The 16,502-nt window shown below is 38.7% G+C and overlaps 1 protein-coding gene across 1 annotated transcript in view; it reads left to right on the plus strand.

The window, feature by feature from the left end:
* Positions 1 to 204: 204 nt before the first annotated feature.
* The window catches only part of LOC124135773 (replication factor C subunit 1-like), a 49,595-nt gene continuing 33,297 nt past the window's right edge, over positions 205 to 16,502 (plus strand). Inside the window, exons 1-6 of the mRNA XM_046501322.2 lie at positions 205 to 292; positions 4,448 to 4,636; positions 6,994 to 7,081; positions 10,678 to 10,752; positions 11,864 to 12,051; positions 15,432 to 15,530. Of these exons, the coding sequence (XP_046357278.2) occupies positions 290 to 292; positions 4,448 to 4,636; positions 6,994 to 7,081; positions 10,678 to 10,752; positions 11,864 to 12,051; positions 15,432 to 15,530 (642 nt within the window). The 5' untranslated portion in view covers positions 205 to 289. The remainder of the gene's footprint in view (positions 293 to 4,447; positions 4,637 to 6,993; positions 7,082 to 10,677; positions 10,753 to 11,863; positions 12,052 to 15,431; positions 15,531 to 16,502) is intronic.

Here is a 16,502-nt window from a genome sequence, read left to right on the forward strand (position 1 = left end):
ATTTAGGGTCATGTCTTGACTGTCGGGTTCCATCGCGGCTCTCGGTTAGTCTGGTCCAGACCTCGATTACTCACAGGCCGCAGCTGTATGGATGGAATGTTGTCGAGTTAGGAGTTAAAACAACTAACATTAAACCTTGGTCAGCTTTACAACAACACAACCCTTTTAGGGCCTCTTACTATGACTTCCGGGTCCGGAACATGCGTAGAGTTCAATTTGGCGCGAATGGCTGTGTACATGAAAACAAAACTGATGTCGTGACATTTGCAGTCGCCGTTCACGTCAAACAATGGTACAATAACTAATTAGATTACAAAACTAACAACTTAGTTGTTGAGTGCTTTCGCGGTTGACTGATCATGCCATGTCTCATCGGAAAAGACGGCTTTTGTGCATTGGTTAGATTGTCAGTCGGTATGATGATGCTAGCGAGAACAGTCCTTTAGTTTTCGTTCATACTTTCGCTTCAAAGCGAAGTGTTTACTCAAGATCTAAATACGCTACTTTGGTTCAAACATCGATCAACTTTTGAGAAAAGCATCAAACGATGAAACAGAACTATTTCGTTAGTTTGGTTCTAATTCTTAGCCGCTTTAAGAGTTAATCCGATAATTTTTCTGACGATTTTACATTCTTTAATCTTTTGTAAGACGAAGAAGTTTCGGAGATATGTTGAATCGTGTGTTGTAGGTGAATGCATATGAATATTGACGTTTTGTTTAACCATGGTAACCGTGATAAACCTCTATCTGAAAGTAAATAACATAAAATTATTGACTACATTATTGTTCAAACTGCTTTTAAAGTCATAATTATTCAATTCTTATTAAAAGAGCAACAACATTCAAACTTTGAAAGTATTGAACTATGGATGGCTATTTTCTTTGTGGATTTAATATTTGCTTCTTTTGGACTATAAACTCGACTGGTTTGACGTGTTAAATGCAAATTGGCATCTGGCGATTACAATTGCTTATTACAGTGGCACTGGCAAGATGACTGAGAGTTGGAATATTGTTGCCCTTAAATGTTTCTAGTGCCTTTTTCTATCCCTGGTAGTCAAGTTTTCACACTGGGATGAAGCACCTAAAAGTGTCTTTCACCAGGCAGTCTCAGATATGTTGACTTGGGCTTTATCATGCAGGGGTGTTGATTTAAGGAACTTAAAGGTAAACAACACAACAACTGTCATTCGTCTAGCCAGCACCATTTTATTTAGCCCGTGTAATTAACAGATGCCAGTTAGTGTCAGTGACTCAACAAACTGTACTTCGGACCACCTCATTGAAAGCGAGCGGGAATCCCGTTGAAACCTCCTCACATTTGATTGGATGATGCAAAACGTTTGTGTGTGTATATGCACAATTATGTAGTTTTGTGTACAGCAAATTCGTGTACATAATATTTTTACAACAATGAAGTTAAGTTCATATACTCAAAAGAGCAAGACCCTTATTTTTCGGGCAAATTGCATGTAAATCAAAGCGACATAACCCTTTCGATATTCATAAGCAATATCTACCCAAAACAGTCGATTACAATTCTGACTATATTGTGAGCATGTGTTTATGAATCACTATCAAATAGTGACGACACCAGGTGTTCGTGAAATACAACATTTCGTACTCCCTTCAGAGTTCTTGTCATCCTTGTTTCATGTTTAAACCCTGCACCTGTGTATTTGTCGTCATTCACTTGATGCCCAGTTAATGACTTTATAGTCCTGCACCATGACCGTGGAATATATTTATTTTGTGAAAAAAAATAAATCTAGAAATGCATACAAAAGCAAGTCTAGCCAGCTTAAGCTAGCTCTATTCCACACTCTGAAATCAGCATAGGGATTTTATTTTTTTTTAGAGTCAAGAAGGATATTGTGTAATATAAGATTTCAGAGACTAAATGTTAGTCTAATGACTTTATTACAGGTGTGATTAGTGGTAGGACCATTCAGATTACCTGACAAACAACCTGTGAAGATCTGGGGTAGAATAGGTCTTCAGCAACCCATGCTTGCCGTAAATGACGACTATGCTTGTCGTAAGAGGCGACTAACAGGATCGAGTGGTCAGGCTCGCTGACTTGGTTGATGCATGTCATTGTATCCCAAATGCGTGGATCGATGCTCATGATGTCAATCACTGGATTGTCTGGTCCAGACTCAATTATTTACAGACAGCCGTCATATAGCTGGAATATTGCTGAGTGCGGCGTTAAAAGACAAAAAACAAATCTGACAAAGACTATGCAACATAACTCAATAACGTTCACCCCAGCCTCTGAGGGTGTCAAGGGTATACAGCAATTATCTTGCACAGTGGATTTGTCAAAAGTAAGTATTTATACATGTAGGTTTACTAAAACAGACAACATACTTTGTTCAAAGGATAAGCCGATAATATGTTGATTGATTGGTTATTATCCAACTCAGTGGATTTTTTTAAAGAACTGCAAACATCACATGCACATTGTAGTCACGTGTGATATCTCTGCTGACCAATGAGACATGACACCTACCTGTATGTGAAAAAACAACTGGCAAACGATATCAGTTGTTCCAAAGCTCTAGGCTTATGGTTATTATTATTTTAAATGTATATAGTAAACATTGCAACTAAACTAACTCAATATTGGAATAGATTATTTCTGATAAAAATAGTAGTTTCAGATGTAATTCATCCGATCATGGGGGCAGTCGGGTAGCCTAGTGGTTAAAGCGTTCGTTCGTCACGCCGAAGACCCTGGTACAATGTGAAGCCCATTTCTGGTGTCCCCCGCCGTGATATTGCTGGAATATTGCTAAAAGCGGCATAAAACCAAACTCACTCACTCACTCACTCACTCACTCACTCACTCACTCACTCACTCATCCGATCATGGCATCAAAATTCTTTGAAGTTTTATTTATGGGGTATTTGTGGACTAAATAACTGTTAGATTGATGCCAAGAATAGCTCTGAACACGAGTCAAACCAGTCGATATTATTGTCCACAATAAGCAAATTTTGAATCCGTGAAGAAAAAGCCCATCTTAGCCATCTATATTTCAATTCTTTCAAAACAAGTTTTGTTTCCCTTTAATTGATATACCGGGGCCATGGGTGACCCAGTTGTCAAAGTCACTGCGATTCACTGTGCAGAGTTGCGTCCCTTGGGCACGCCAGAAACTTATGATTGTGTTTTCGAATCCCAGATTGCCCCGATTATGTTTCTAGGTTTGTCAGTACCTGCATCACTTCGGGGTTTCCTCCCACATTAAGCTGATACGCTGTGATATAACTGTAATACTGTTAAAAGTGGCATTAAACCCAACTCACTCACTAATTTATTTACCTTACACACCAGGTGCATGTTCAGTTGTTGGACCCTGGTTTCATACGTCTATCGAAGTTTTAACATAGATGCATAAACTATCCTAAATAAATAAGATCTCACATTTCTGATGACAGTGTCATGAAATACACATAACACATAACACAGGGATTAGTGATGTTGTATGGTGAATAAAGTTTAGAGGTAGTGAGTGTTCAAAGGTATATCTATGTTGTGTTATCAAGTAAGGGTTAGATAAAAATGTTGTATTTTTGCATGCACCAAGTGCATGTAGGCGGAATCATTAGGTTGCTTTAACACTTTAATTTATGAAGGGACAATAAACAGAATCCTGCTCATCATCAAACCACGGATAAAAATGTGTTGTATTTCAAGTGAAATTTAAATGTGCCAACAAGAAGAATAGTTTATACATCTTCAAACTCTGTGAATTTCACATTAACATTAGCTAGATAAGAAGTGGTTGTTGTTTAGAAAGTGTGCCCCCTACTCCCAGGTTAACATTTAGTCCCAGAAAAAAAGTTGTCTTATTTAAGAATATCTATCTACAAAGTGAAAATTAACATCTAAATGGAGCCAAGAACCATGCTGAGGCAATCTCAACTTGCCAAATCAGTCTAGAGTTGGATTTGTTTTTTTAAATTGATTCTCTATGGTCCTGGAGACATACTAGCCCCTTTCCATTTCTGTGACATTGGTAACCTTCCATTCAATTTCTGAATGTCATTTTCATACTGTCCTTGACATATGGTAATTTAGACCGCCTCCGTGGTCTTATAGATAGAGCGTCTGCTCCTTTGAGCAAAAGTACCAAAGGATGTGGAAAGGTGGTACTTGTTACCTTGCCTGGCGCTTGGAAGTAAGGGAATTAAACAAGGACTGACTGGCTCAGAGTTGGTGTGCTGTGTCTGAGAGGCGTATTCATGTTAACCTATGGCATTGTTTTTTGGTGGGCTTAGCACTATAAAACCAGCATTAGTCTGAACTTGAAAAAATATGATTTCCAAGAATGCCCCTAGCACCATGTTAGAATCTCCTGGAATCATATACAATTTCCTTATTGGAGTAAAACATGCTATTTGTATTAATACCTTCGATACTTTCTTCAATTCAGGATATAAGGAATTTCTTTGGCCCAGTTGGGGTGAAGAAAGGCAAAGACACTGGTAATGGTGAAAAGAGGAAACAGGCTTCAGAATCCAACAGAAAAGGCTCAAGAAAAACTTCTGCTGACAGAAGCTCCCGAAAAGACAGTGGAGACTCCAATAAAATTGACAGCAAAAACAAGAAAAGGAAAAAAGAGGTAACAAAAATAGAAATGTTGTCAAATGATTGAATGGGATTTCATCATCCCAAACTGGCTCCCACAGGAGATATCACTTGGGTGAGATCAAGCAATATCTACATTGTAGATATCGCTGCAATGAAATTGCATCACAATGCTTTGCAGACCATTATGACCACATTGGTTACCATGACGTCACAATCAAATGAAATCACTAATGGCTGTGCTACTGAAGCTGTTAGCAGTACTTTTTACACTTAAGACACTGCTTATTACTGTCTACAAACTGAAAAAGTTGGAAGAATGATTTTGGATGATAAATAAAATCTCACCCAAGTGTCTTTTGATATCAAATATATCAACACTCGTTGACAACTTTTTTCCACTTTTATAAACTCGTTACATGATCAACAATGTTACAGCATCTTAGGTGACCTGTAAGCACTCATCAAATGATCCTCCCTGGAGCAGACAAACCAGTGGTCCATAGTTTGTTTATTTGTTGTTTAACGGCGCTCTCAGCAATATCCCAGCTGTATGACAGCGGTCTGTAAATAATCAAGTCTGGACCAGACAATCTAGTGAGTGACATCATGAGCATCAATCTTCACAGGGGGAATGTACGATGATATGCATGAACCAAGTCAGCAAGTCTGACCACCTGATCCTGACAGGCATAGGTTGCTGAAGACCTATTCTAACCCGGGTCTTCACAGGTCAGTGGTCTATTGTGACAACCTTGAAGTATCAGTGGTGTCGCAAAGTCAGCCTGGGTGAGAGTTTGTCTTTCCTGGCAGTCCTCAACTTAGCAAGTATTCTCGGCCATTGTGACAAGTTTTTCCCCATAAAGCAGTAATGTTAAAAGGCTAGTAAACTCATGATAGCAACTTTGGAGATTTTAATACTTTAGGGCATACTTAAAATCACAAATGCTATAACAAAAGTAAATTTGAAAAAACACAAATAGCTTAAGCAGAGGGTAAAATATGACAGGTGAAATTGTAGGCCAAAGGAAATACCTGCCACGAAGGGATTCCCCTTAGTGAGGTTAAAACAGGTTCCTGATGTCTGACGCGTTGCCCAATGTCATTGATTGGGTCAACACCCAGTCTGCTTGATGCTAGCTTGGATTTTTTATGCCTTATTAAGAACAACACTGAAGATGTCTGGGTTCATCCCTGACAGGGGGACATGGGTGGCCCAGTCGTCTAAGGCACCGCAATTCACTGTGCAGAGCTGCGTCCCTTGGGAGCCAGAAACCTATGATTGCGGGTTCGAATCCCGGTTCGCCCCAATTCGAGGTTTGTCAGCACCATACCCGTGCTTGTGGGTTTCACCAAAGTGGTAAACGTCTAAGACCTGCATCACTTGGGACTTTTCTCCCACATTAAGCTGACACGCCGTGATATGACTGGAATACTGTTAAAAGCGGCGTTAAACCAAAGTCACTCACTCACTCATCCCTGACAGGCATTCATTGTGTGGAATAGGACCGAGGGCAACGGGTGGTTAGTTGGGGGTCTTCCTTCTTGTCCAGCACCTTTTATTATAGGTACAAATTCACCTGAGCCTGGTGACTGGTAAGAAAATAGGGGATTGATGGGGGCATTTCACCTATGACACAACGAATTGGTGAAGATCTCACAAATATAGACACATTCATATATTCACTATATTCACATACACTGCACTGAGTGAAAACTTTTCATTATATATCAGTGAGTGAACATATTAATCATTTAGTATGATTATGGCTATGAAAGGAATTACAGACTGAAAAAAAGAATTCCACTGTGGCAAATATGCAGGTTGATATGCAGTTTATTTCCAATTCTAAGAGGGGTCGACACTTGGCTTTTTCTAAATACAAGTTTATGATAAGGACCAGTCATCAAACTTCCATTCCTTGGAAATGTTCCCAAAGTGACTTTAACTAGACTTGCTCAGAGGACAGTAGTCAGCCCCAAATCTGCAGCCAATGTCAGTAAAGTAAATAATTACCAATTTATCTTATGGCTTTGTGGAAATGACTTGTATTTTACTAATAAGAGGACAAATGATAGGAAGTGCACTTAGCATGCTTAGGTTAACATTATTGCTTTATGTGCAGAGACCATAAAATAGATCTCTTTATGGTCTCAGGAGCATTGTAAAACTACAATGTAAAAAAACCCTCTGAATTTGCCACGTTTTAGAAACTAAGGACTTAAACATAAAAAAAACTCTTGGTTCGGCTGCCGAGGGTGCTTAGTTTGGCATCCTTGATAAACACCTGCTTCTGGAGATGACGCTCTTATTAGTACGTTTGATGGTTATTCTCCTTGAGTTATACATGATTAATGTCATTTTACATCATGTACATATTCTCATCATAGAGCACGACTGAAGAGGAATTGGATTCCGAAGATGTGGTACACAAGAAGGGAAAACCCAGATCCAAGAAAACTCAACGGATAGAATCAGGTGAGCATGATCTGAATCTTTCCTTGTTGTCATGGTGACTACACTTTCATGTCAGTATACATATATGTATGTGCTGATCTTGTTCATTGACGGCATGTGAAAATGTCATCTGTGGTTGAATTATGAGACTACGAAGACTAGGTCAATGCATTTAGCCCACTATATTCTGGTGTACAGATTCCTTGCCAGCTAATTAGTTTAGGTAGGTCACAATTAAGTAAAAATAGCTAGGACTCAGATCTATGGTAGGACTCTGATTCGTGGTGTGTTCTCAGATCTGTGGCATAATAAAAACAATTTCTTTAGCGCTAAATATCGTATATGTTAAAACATTCCTTGTTTCATTGAAGAAATAATTTTCTAAGACCTCCTGCGCCATCCTATCCTTTGCTGGAGTTAATAAAATCCTGAATATTTTCCCATTTCCTCACTTTGGATTCAGACCATTACACAATGAACTTTGAAAAATCATTTAAACGATTCTGCGTTAGGGTGTTTCGATAATGGTTTCTTCCTCTGCTGTCATGAATCCGCCATAAGAAAACTTTCATTTGCTGTGGTGTCCATTTCCATCATTTTCAACCGATCACTGCGTCTATCGGTAATGGAAGTTGGACTTACATGACATCATCATAGGCAAGGAGTCGTGACGTCATCTCAAGCATGACGCCTTATAACATTGAACTGATTGTCTGTTCATGGATACCACATCATTGCAAACATGAAGTCATATAACAATGAAAATCTGCAACGGATCTGAGAATACGCCACAGATTAGAGTCCCGCCATAGACCTGGGGCCTACAAATATATATGTGGAACTCAGTATTTTGTGTTTGTCATTAACAAGATAAAGTTGTCTTGGTTGGTCACTATATGGATACATTGTTCTATATATTAAGCATCAAAGTCAAGATGGGCGGTGGGGTAGCCTAGTGGTTAAAGTGTTTGCCCACATCGGTACAATGTGTGAAGCCCTTGCTTGGCAGACTAACCAGTATACATAATATGACCATGTCAAAGATCAAAATAAACTTGAAACAGTACATTTGTTATTGTTATGTTTTTAAAATCAAGACAAAAACAGCTGATGAAGTTCCCCAGTTTGTAAATTGCAATGTAAACAACAGACATACTCGCATGCCACAACAGGAAGTGGTAAAGTGTAGAAGTGCAGTAATGCGCATGTCATCTCAGCTGCAGCCTACTGTTAGTGAGATGACTGAACTGAATAAGATTTTTTATTTCCCTGGTCGGGGAAAGAGAGAGATATGGAAAAAAATATTTAGCCATCAAAACCCTGGTGTAGATGGGCCGGCTGTTCTTAAAATGACTGAGGCAATATGTTTGATATGCAATGCAGGTATGAAATATTAAACAACACTCCCAATTTGAAAAATCATGAAGATAAGCCCCATCCTACAAACTCTACAAAATCTGCAACAGCTAGGATTTCTTCTTTTTTTGGTGTAAAATTGCAACAATAAAATGATTAATCAGTGACCAGGATGACATCCCAGAGAAACTCTCACTAGAGCACTTTCTGAGTGTGTGAAGATATGAAGTAATGAAGGAACTCCAGTCAACGTCCTGGATAATGCTGCCAACCTCCAAAAAGCCAATACTTTGTTGGATTGGAATTGTGTATCCCGTTCTTTGCTCATACACTCAATCTTACTGTGAAAGCTGGTCTTGGAATCCTTAAATATCCAAACTTTTGCCTCCTTTTCTAAAGAGGAGCTCTGTGGCAATGGATGTCTTGAAAACGAAGCAGAAAATGCTGGATCTCCTTGGTCACAAGTTGATACAAGATGGAACGAGATGGAACTCGACCCATGGCATGCTGTTCTGTCTCCTTGAGCAGACAGCTGCAATACATGCAGCTTTTACTGCTCGGCCATTAAAAGGGAGGCCAGGAATGTCATCATGTCAACTAACTATCTTGTCATTGTCCTTGTACCCTTGAAAAGAGCTTCAACAAAATCTGTGAACAACACAGTCCGTCTGTCTCAAAGATTCTTCCAGTCCTTAAGAAATTTTAGGTTCATCTTGCTGAGAATGAGAGCGACAGTATTGCAATTAAGCTGGTCAATGCAGCCATGAGAAATGATCTCTCCAAAGGAACCAAACGTGAGACAGTACTTGATGACAGCATCTACCCCTTGACCCCAGATATATGAATATCCCACTTCTTGATGAAATTGAACACGCTAAGTCAAAGCAGAAAATCATTGCAGAGACTGTCACATTTCTGACAGATCAACCTGTGATATGAAAAAAGAAATGGTCGATGTGACGACACTCCAGCACCTTGCCCAAGCTTGGAAGATGATAATAAACAGCAGTCGATGTCAACGATGTGGACGATGAACATTCCTAGACAACTGGTTTGCAGATGTCACGGTTCTCAAGGTGGAGAAAGCAAACCAGATGGTAGAGGATGTCGTGAGGGCAGACATGGAAAAATACCTGATCCAGATCAGCTCCAGGGAAAAGTATCCTCTCTGCAGTGGTGGGATACTCACTCCATTGTGTCTCTGTCATTAGTTCCGTCGCTACACCTGCAAGTGTCATCGAATTATTTTCCTTGTGGGATTCTACAAAGCTGCTCTTATGAAGGTTTTAACTTCGTGTTCCATGATTGGATGAATGTGTTGGTGTGTCTGTATTCAGTCAGGGTGACCTTGTCTACGTGGCTTTTCAATGCCCGTAACTCTGTGTAGAAATTCAATTCCGCCTGGTTTTTTGCACATTTTATCCCTTTCTGTTATCAATGAAGTATAAACTCACACAAGAAAGACATAAATAGTAACATTCATTCATTATGTTTGTATTAATGTACTTTTAAAAAATAGATAACAGAAAGAAAAGGGAAAACGTTATTGCTCATTGCTGATTGGCTACAAGAAAGGAATTCTAACATGCCGTACATGTACATTCAATATAATGTCTCATGAATAATTAATAGGCTGTAGCACTTGCTAGCTCAAGTTTGGTAATGAAAAACATCTTCTTGGATTGAGGATATTGTTTTATTATTATTGTTGACAGAAGTTGGAATGAAGGTAGAGTTTCAAGTACAACAATAATAACCTGCTGTAGATTCCATGATACATCCATACAGGACTATCAACAAAAAGGACTGGTGTTTGTGTCAATTAGTATTCAATGTTATATTCTATTCCCTTATTGCCCACGTGTTTGCGGTGACCCGTGAAGATCCGGGTTAGAATAGGCCTTCAGCAACCCATACTTATCGTAAGAGTCGACTAACGGGATCAGGGGTCAGGTTCACTGACTTTGTTGAGGCATGTCATTGTATCCCAATTGCGTAAATCAATGTTTGTGATGTCAATCACTATCTTGTTTGGTCCAGCCTCGATTATTTACAGACCGATGGAATATTGCTGAGTGTGGCCATTTAACAACAAACAAACGTGTGTGGTGGATTTATGGTTACAATCGATTATTGGTCAATACAGAAACTCTGATTATGGACAATGCATATTGTGAGAGGCTACAGCACTATTAGTCTGTAACATGGGTACTTCTCCTGAAAACATATTTGATAAACAAAACAATATTTCACTTTTTCAGATTCGGATGAGGAACTAATGCCAAAGAAAAACAAGAAGAAGAAGAAGGAAGCTGTTGTCTTCATTGATGATTCTGGTAGGAATCCCAATATTTGGTTTAAGAATTTGCAAAAGTATATTTATTTGCAAATTAGTTTTAACTTTAGTTTCACTTGATTGCCACGAATCCATGGTATCAGTCAAGTTATATCATACTAATGAGGATGGATCAGGTGATTACGCGAGACCTTGCCAGTGTGTCATCTCCTTCCGATGACATGGATCATTGCTCATTCCAGTGTTTCCGTGCAGCTATAATTTACCTGTTTGTTGGTAACCCATTAACCTTTTACCAATTAGCCTATTGATATCATATCAAAAACAAGGTTTCCCACCTCACTGATACCCTTTACTTCCAGTATGGAATTTTACAGTTTTCTGGATATTTTTCTGAACAGTTCTCTTGCTTTGGTGAAATTGAAGACATTGTCAACAGTGTCTTTATGTGCGTATTTGTGCTATGTCACTGTCCAGTTTTTGGCGGACTATGTTCGTGGTCTAGTAGTAGAGCGTCTGCCGGACTATGAAGACTGTCATGTGATTCATATTAACCAATGGTTAAGCTTGGCTAAATATCAACTAGGAATTTCCTAGCCTCTTGCAATAAGAAACACACCAAGACATCGTTTGGCTTTAAGACCGCGTTAATTCATAAATGTACATAGAGATTTGGTCAAGATTTCTATCTTCACATAATAATGTCATATTTACTGTTGGTCCAGTGGATCAATAGGGTTCAGTTTTGCCGGTCCATGGCCTATTTTATCAGTAAATTACCAGTACAGGGAAAATGCAACAACAATCTTTGAACACACTCAGTGCCTCTATGCTTTATTTACCATTCTACATCATTAATTGCTGTGTTGTGTGTAATTCATGACACATGACACAGTCGTCAGAGATCTGGGATTGTACTTATTTAGACTAGTTCATGCATATATGTCTCATCTTGGATCAGTTTATAGGACCATGATACAAGCTGCTTGTATCTGGTGCCACTAGCTTTTCATGTCAACATGTACCTGGTGCATCAAGTTCCTTAAATGGAGCCCTGCATATTTTCAGTTTTTTAAATTAATTTCCACAAATCATTCATCCAGACGTAGTCATGTTTGCATCAGAACGATAAAACATACAAATATTTGCAGATGAAGAAATTGAGAAACCCAAGAAGAGGTCATCATTAGATGGGTTTGTGAAAGTAACACCACCCAAACCTAAGCAACCAAGCATGAAAACACCAGAGAAGAAGACACCCATCAATGCATCGGATTTCTTCGGCAGTAGCTCTGTGCAGAGGAGTGATCGCAAAACTGTGGCAGCAAAGAGGAAAAAGGTGAATTTACATTAAGCAAAACAAAATTCTGGAAGATTCTGGGCCAAAGAAGAGTGTAAATAGTCTTTTAAATTCCCCCCAATTAAAGTTACCGTATTTTCTTGAGTATAGTGCGCACTTTTTTTTCGAAAAAACACAGCTGTTTAGAAGGGGGTGCGCATTATACACGAATTATGAGTTTGGATGTTTTTTTCCCCCATGGAAAGACATTACCGTGTGCACGAAACACCGGGAATACCATGTCAACAAATCCATACTGAAGTACGCAAAATAATTATGTAATTACACTGTCTGGCTATAAAAAGTGTTCTTTGTATATCTGGACTTATGTTTGTAACTTATTTCATTGATTTTATTCAAAATTCCTTATAATATTGTTTTTATTAATTTCGCCGAAATCGTGTGTGAAGCGATCGGAAGATCGCACAACTCACCGTTATTAACAGCAACCACGGTCAGAATACCGCTATTGACGCCTTGAAACAAACTTTAGTTGACAGAGAATGGATACATATATCATAAATGACATACTTTGACTCGTTAAAAGTCATATTTGTTTTTGTTTGACGATTCTATGTCAACATGAAATTCTTGCGATCACGTGATCACGTGCGCGTGAGCCTTGACGGTGACTGGTCAGACATGTTCCATGTAAAAGATAATACCCGGGAATAGCGATCAGCTGCTTCGCTTAGGGTTATTATTATTTTAAATATGTTTAGTAAAGGTTGCATATAATTAAGAAAATAATGGAATATATTATTCCTGATAAAAAAAATAGTTTCAGATACAATTGTTGCCGATCCTTGCATTAAAAATCTTATAAAGTTATATCATTGGGTGTGTCTTGACCGAATCACCGGTCGATTCCAAGAAAACGTGTGTACAGCTGATTGCTGTTTCCAGCTTAGTTTACGAGAAAATACGCAAGGTAATCTTAATCCCTAAATATAAAACAATGCCTAGCAGAACAATAAATACTATTTAAACGGTAAATAAACATGTCTGGTGATTTTTTATCTCAAATTTCGAATTTGTACTGACGAAGTTTCTCAGCACCCGTTCGTTTGCCGGACTTCGCTGAAAGGGTACGGTGTAAAAATTTTCTGCGCATAATATTCAAATTTCTTTTTTTTCCAAAATATTGAACCCGCTAGAGGGGGGTGCGCATTATACATGGGTGCGCACTATACTCAAGAAAATACGGTAGCTTGAATTTCATGCTTATATGTTCTCTTTTGTCCAATATCCTGCCAAATGTCAGACACAAGTCTTGTGACTTGTTTTGGCAAATTTGTCTGCTTATATTTGGAATATGATTATATATTAGTTAGAGAAACAACAAGATTAGTTATGAAAACAGGTTATCAACTGCAGGACTGTTTGATTTTTTTGGCTTAAGTTTCCATGCATGTTCATGAGCCAAAGTTGGCAAAACTCACCTCACCTAGCACTTCCAGGTCAAGGGAGGTCACTCTCGTTTGTTGTTTTTACTAGCTTTTGTTTGCTACTTTTGGGGGTTTGATTATTTAAAGATATAACTACTGTCAGAGAACATAACTTTTGAAATGATATCTAAGTGATATAGCAAGTATGTTTGATCATGAGTAAGTCTCCCTTTGGGATTCAGGGTTAAATTGGTCCCCAGCACCCCATTGGAGTAATGGTGGATGGGGTGATCAGGCACTGCGAGTTGTTTGATTGCCGGACATCAGTGGCATAGATCTGAGCTGTCACTCAGTCACTCGTTTCTCTGGTCCAGACTTTACATTCCACTGTGATGTAGCTGGAAATATTGTTGACTGCAGCTTTAAACAACATTCACTCACTAACTCACTGACCCGTGAAGATCAGGTGTAGAGAAGATCTTAAGCAACTTGTGCTTGCCATAAAAGGCGACCATGCTGTTGTAAGAAGCGATTAACGGGATCTGGTGGTCAGGCTCGCTGACTTGGTTGATGCATGTCATTGATCCCAATTGCGTGGATTGATGCTCATGATGTCAACCACTGGATTGTCTGGTCCAGACCCGACTATAGCTCGTCATATAGCTGGAATATTGCTGAGTTTGGCGTTAAATAACAAAGAAACACTTACTCAACTCAGAGTTCAACTCTATGCATGAAGTGTTTTAACTAGAGAAAGAGAGTGCAATGGTAAATTGCTAAAATCTTTTTGTATTTCCATTGTTGCTAAACATTATGTGTTTTGAGATTTGCAGGTGTTATTGAGTAATCAATGCCTGGAAATGTACAGGCATTGAATATGAAATTACACACAAATTACGAGGAGTTTTGTTGTTTCTTTCCCAAGGGAAGATCAAGGGAGTTTAGAGTTGGTTGTGCTGTGTCTTCTTACCCATAATCAAATTTTGTGCAAACGTCTCTAGATTTTTTTTCCAAATCACCTTCCAGCGTGAGAAATTGGCACTAGTCATGTAGTCCTTGCCAAACTGCCCAATAGTTAAGGTATCATAAGGACTAGTAGAAATTTGCCATTTTTAAGGGTTTTGCTATATGTTATCATTATAAGGACTAGTGGAACAAAAATGTTAGTCTCTACCACTGCCTTCCAAATTCTAGTGACTGTAACCCAAAAGAAATGTAACAGTAAAGCTATACTGGGCTCCTGTCTACCTCAACTAGTGATAAAAGCGACACCCAACAGTCGAACCAGTTTTTCACAGGACATGGTTTGTGTAAAATAGCTCGCTATTACCATTCAAATTGAGAAGATTTGTATCTGTTACACTTCTACAAAAACAAAATGCTAAACGTTAGAAGCATGTTGTTGAATTTGGTATGTCAACTTTATTTAAATGCATGGTATCAGTTTTAGAAGTCAACATTTCCGAGTGCAAGAATATCATTTGAAGTTGGCCACAAGTTTTGATTTAACAGTACAGCGGCTCAGTAGCCAATAGTTTTTTATTATTAATCAACGTCAGACGTGTACCACCAATGGACGTGGAATATTTATCAAGTTGCAGTTAGTTATTTGGAAGCAGAATCCAAAATTCTCTCTCATTCTCGTTCCATATCAGCATGTGGATGATAGACTGAAAGAACTAAATAAAAAGTAGTACCGGCGACCAATGAAAACCTGTGTTATTTATAGAAAAACTGTAATTCACAGGAGCATTACAGTAAATATAATACCCTTTCCGGCTTCCCATATGGTACTATATCCCATACTTAATAACACCCGCAAATCTCAAAACACATGTTTATATCCTAAATGATGAAAAAACAAAACCAGTTACAATGAGGTCACACTATAATTCAAATAACAGATGCATTCAGGTCATTTTGTTACATTCCTACATTTCATAATGAACTGTTATTGTTGTGATGTCTAAACACCATCTTGTTATTTTGCAGTCAACTGAGAGAAGAGACTCCAGCGATGTGGAGATGCACGATGACGATGACTTCTCCAAGACTTTGTCCCAACTTGATGAGGAAATGCTGCCCCACAAAGTAAGATTTACTCTGTATCTTTTCAGTGTGTAGACCGTGGGACTAGTGCCATGTTTGTGAAATTGATCATCAGGGTATTTAGGATCATAAGTAACTTAGATGATCGTACAGGCCAACAAACCTTAGACTTTTTGTGACTTCCCTCACATTTGATGGGGCTGTCAATTTGTCAGGACTTCATCTTCCTGAGGCAAGGGAGTTTAACTGACTGTAAAAGTCCAGTTTCCACCCTTGCCGACCTAGGCTGGAATTTCGTAGCTTGATTGTAGCGCCACCAGTGGCTACTATAAGTTATGTCCCTTCTATGTCCCTCCTATTGACCAATCAGATTCCACCTCTCATGTCACTTGCAGTTGCTTCAAACATAATGGCAGGGCCCAGTGAAGATGATCTGATTGATGATCAAGATCTATTTTGTAATAAATTTGATCTTGCTTGATGAAGTGCATAAAACCACATGAGCACATTGATTAAAAACATCAAAATATTTGGAAAATACCTGTTGACGCAAAGTTGATGGTACAAATCCTCTGCAAATCCTGCAATCGACTAAAATCTGCACAGCAGTTTACGAACGGGATGTCGACTATGCATAGACATGTTAGTACAGCCAAAATGTGACTCCAGAATTCCAGCCTAGTTTGGCAAGGGTGGAAACTGGACTTTGTGGTCAGTTAATTCCCTTGCCCCAGGAAGATGCCAGGACTTTGATTCCCTTTAATATATATTGTACAGGGCTTGATTTAACTACATAAAACATGCACAAGTGCAACCTATTATTGAAACTGCAACCTAGTAATACTTATCTCTATATGCACCAAGTGCATGTAAAACATAATAAATTTGTGTTTGACTAACCCTTACCTTTCCACACAACACCGACCTCTGAACACACTCAATACCTCTAAGCTTTATGTAACATACTACATCACTGATCCCTGTGTTATGTGTAATTTGTCCTGTTTTCTTGGG

The sequence above is a fragment of the Haliotis rufescens genome, unplaced genomic scaffold (genome assembly GCF_023055435.1).
Source record: "Haliotis rufescens isolate VD_foot unplaced genomic scaffold, xgHalRufe1.0.p SCAF_1, whole genome shotgun sequence".
NCBI lineage: Eukaryota > Metazoa > Mollusca > Gastropoda > Lepetellida > Haliotidae > Haliotis > Haliotis rufescens.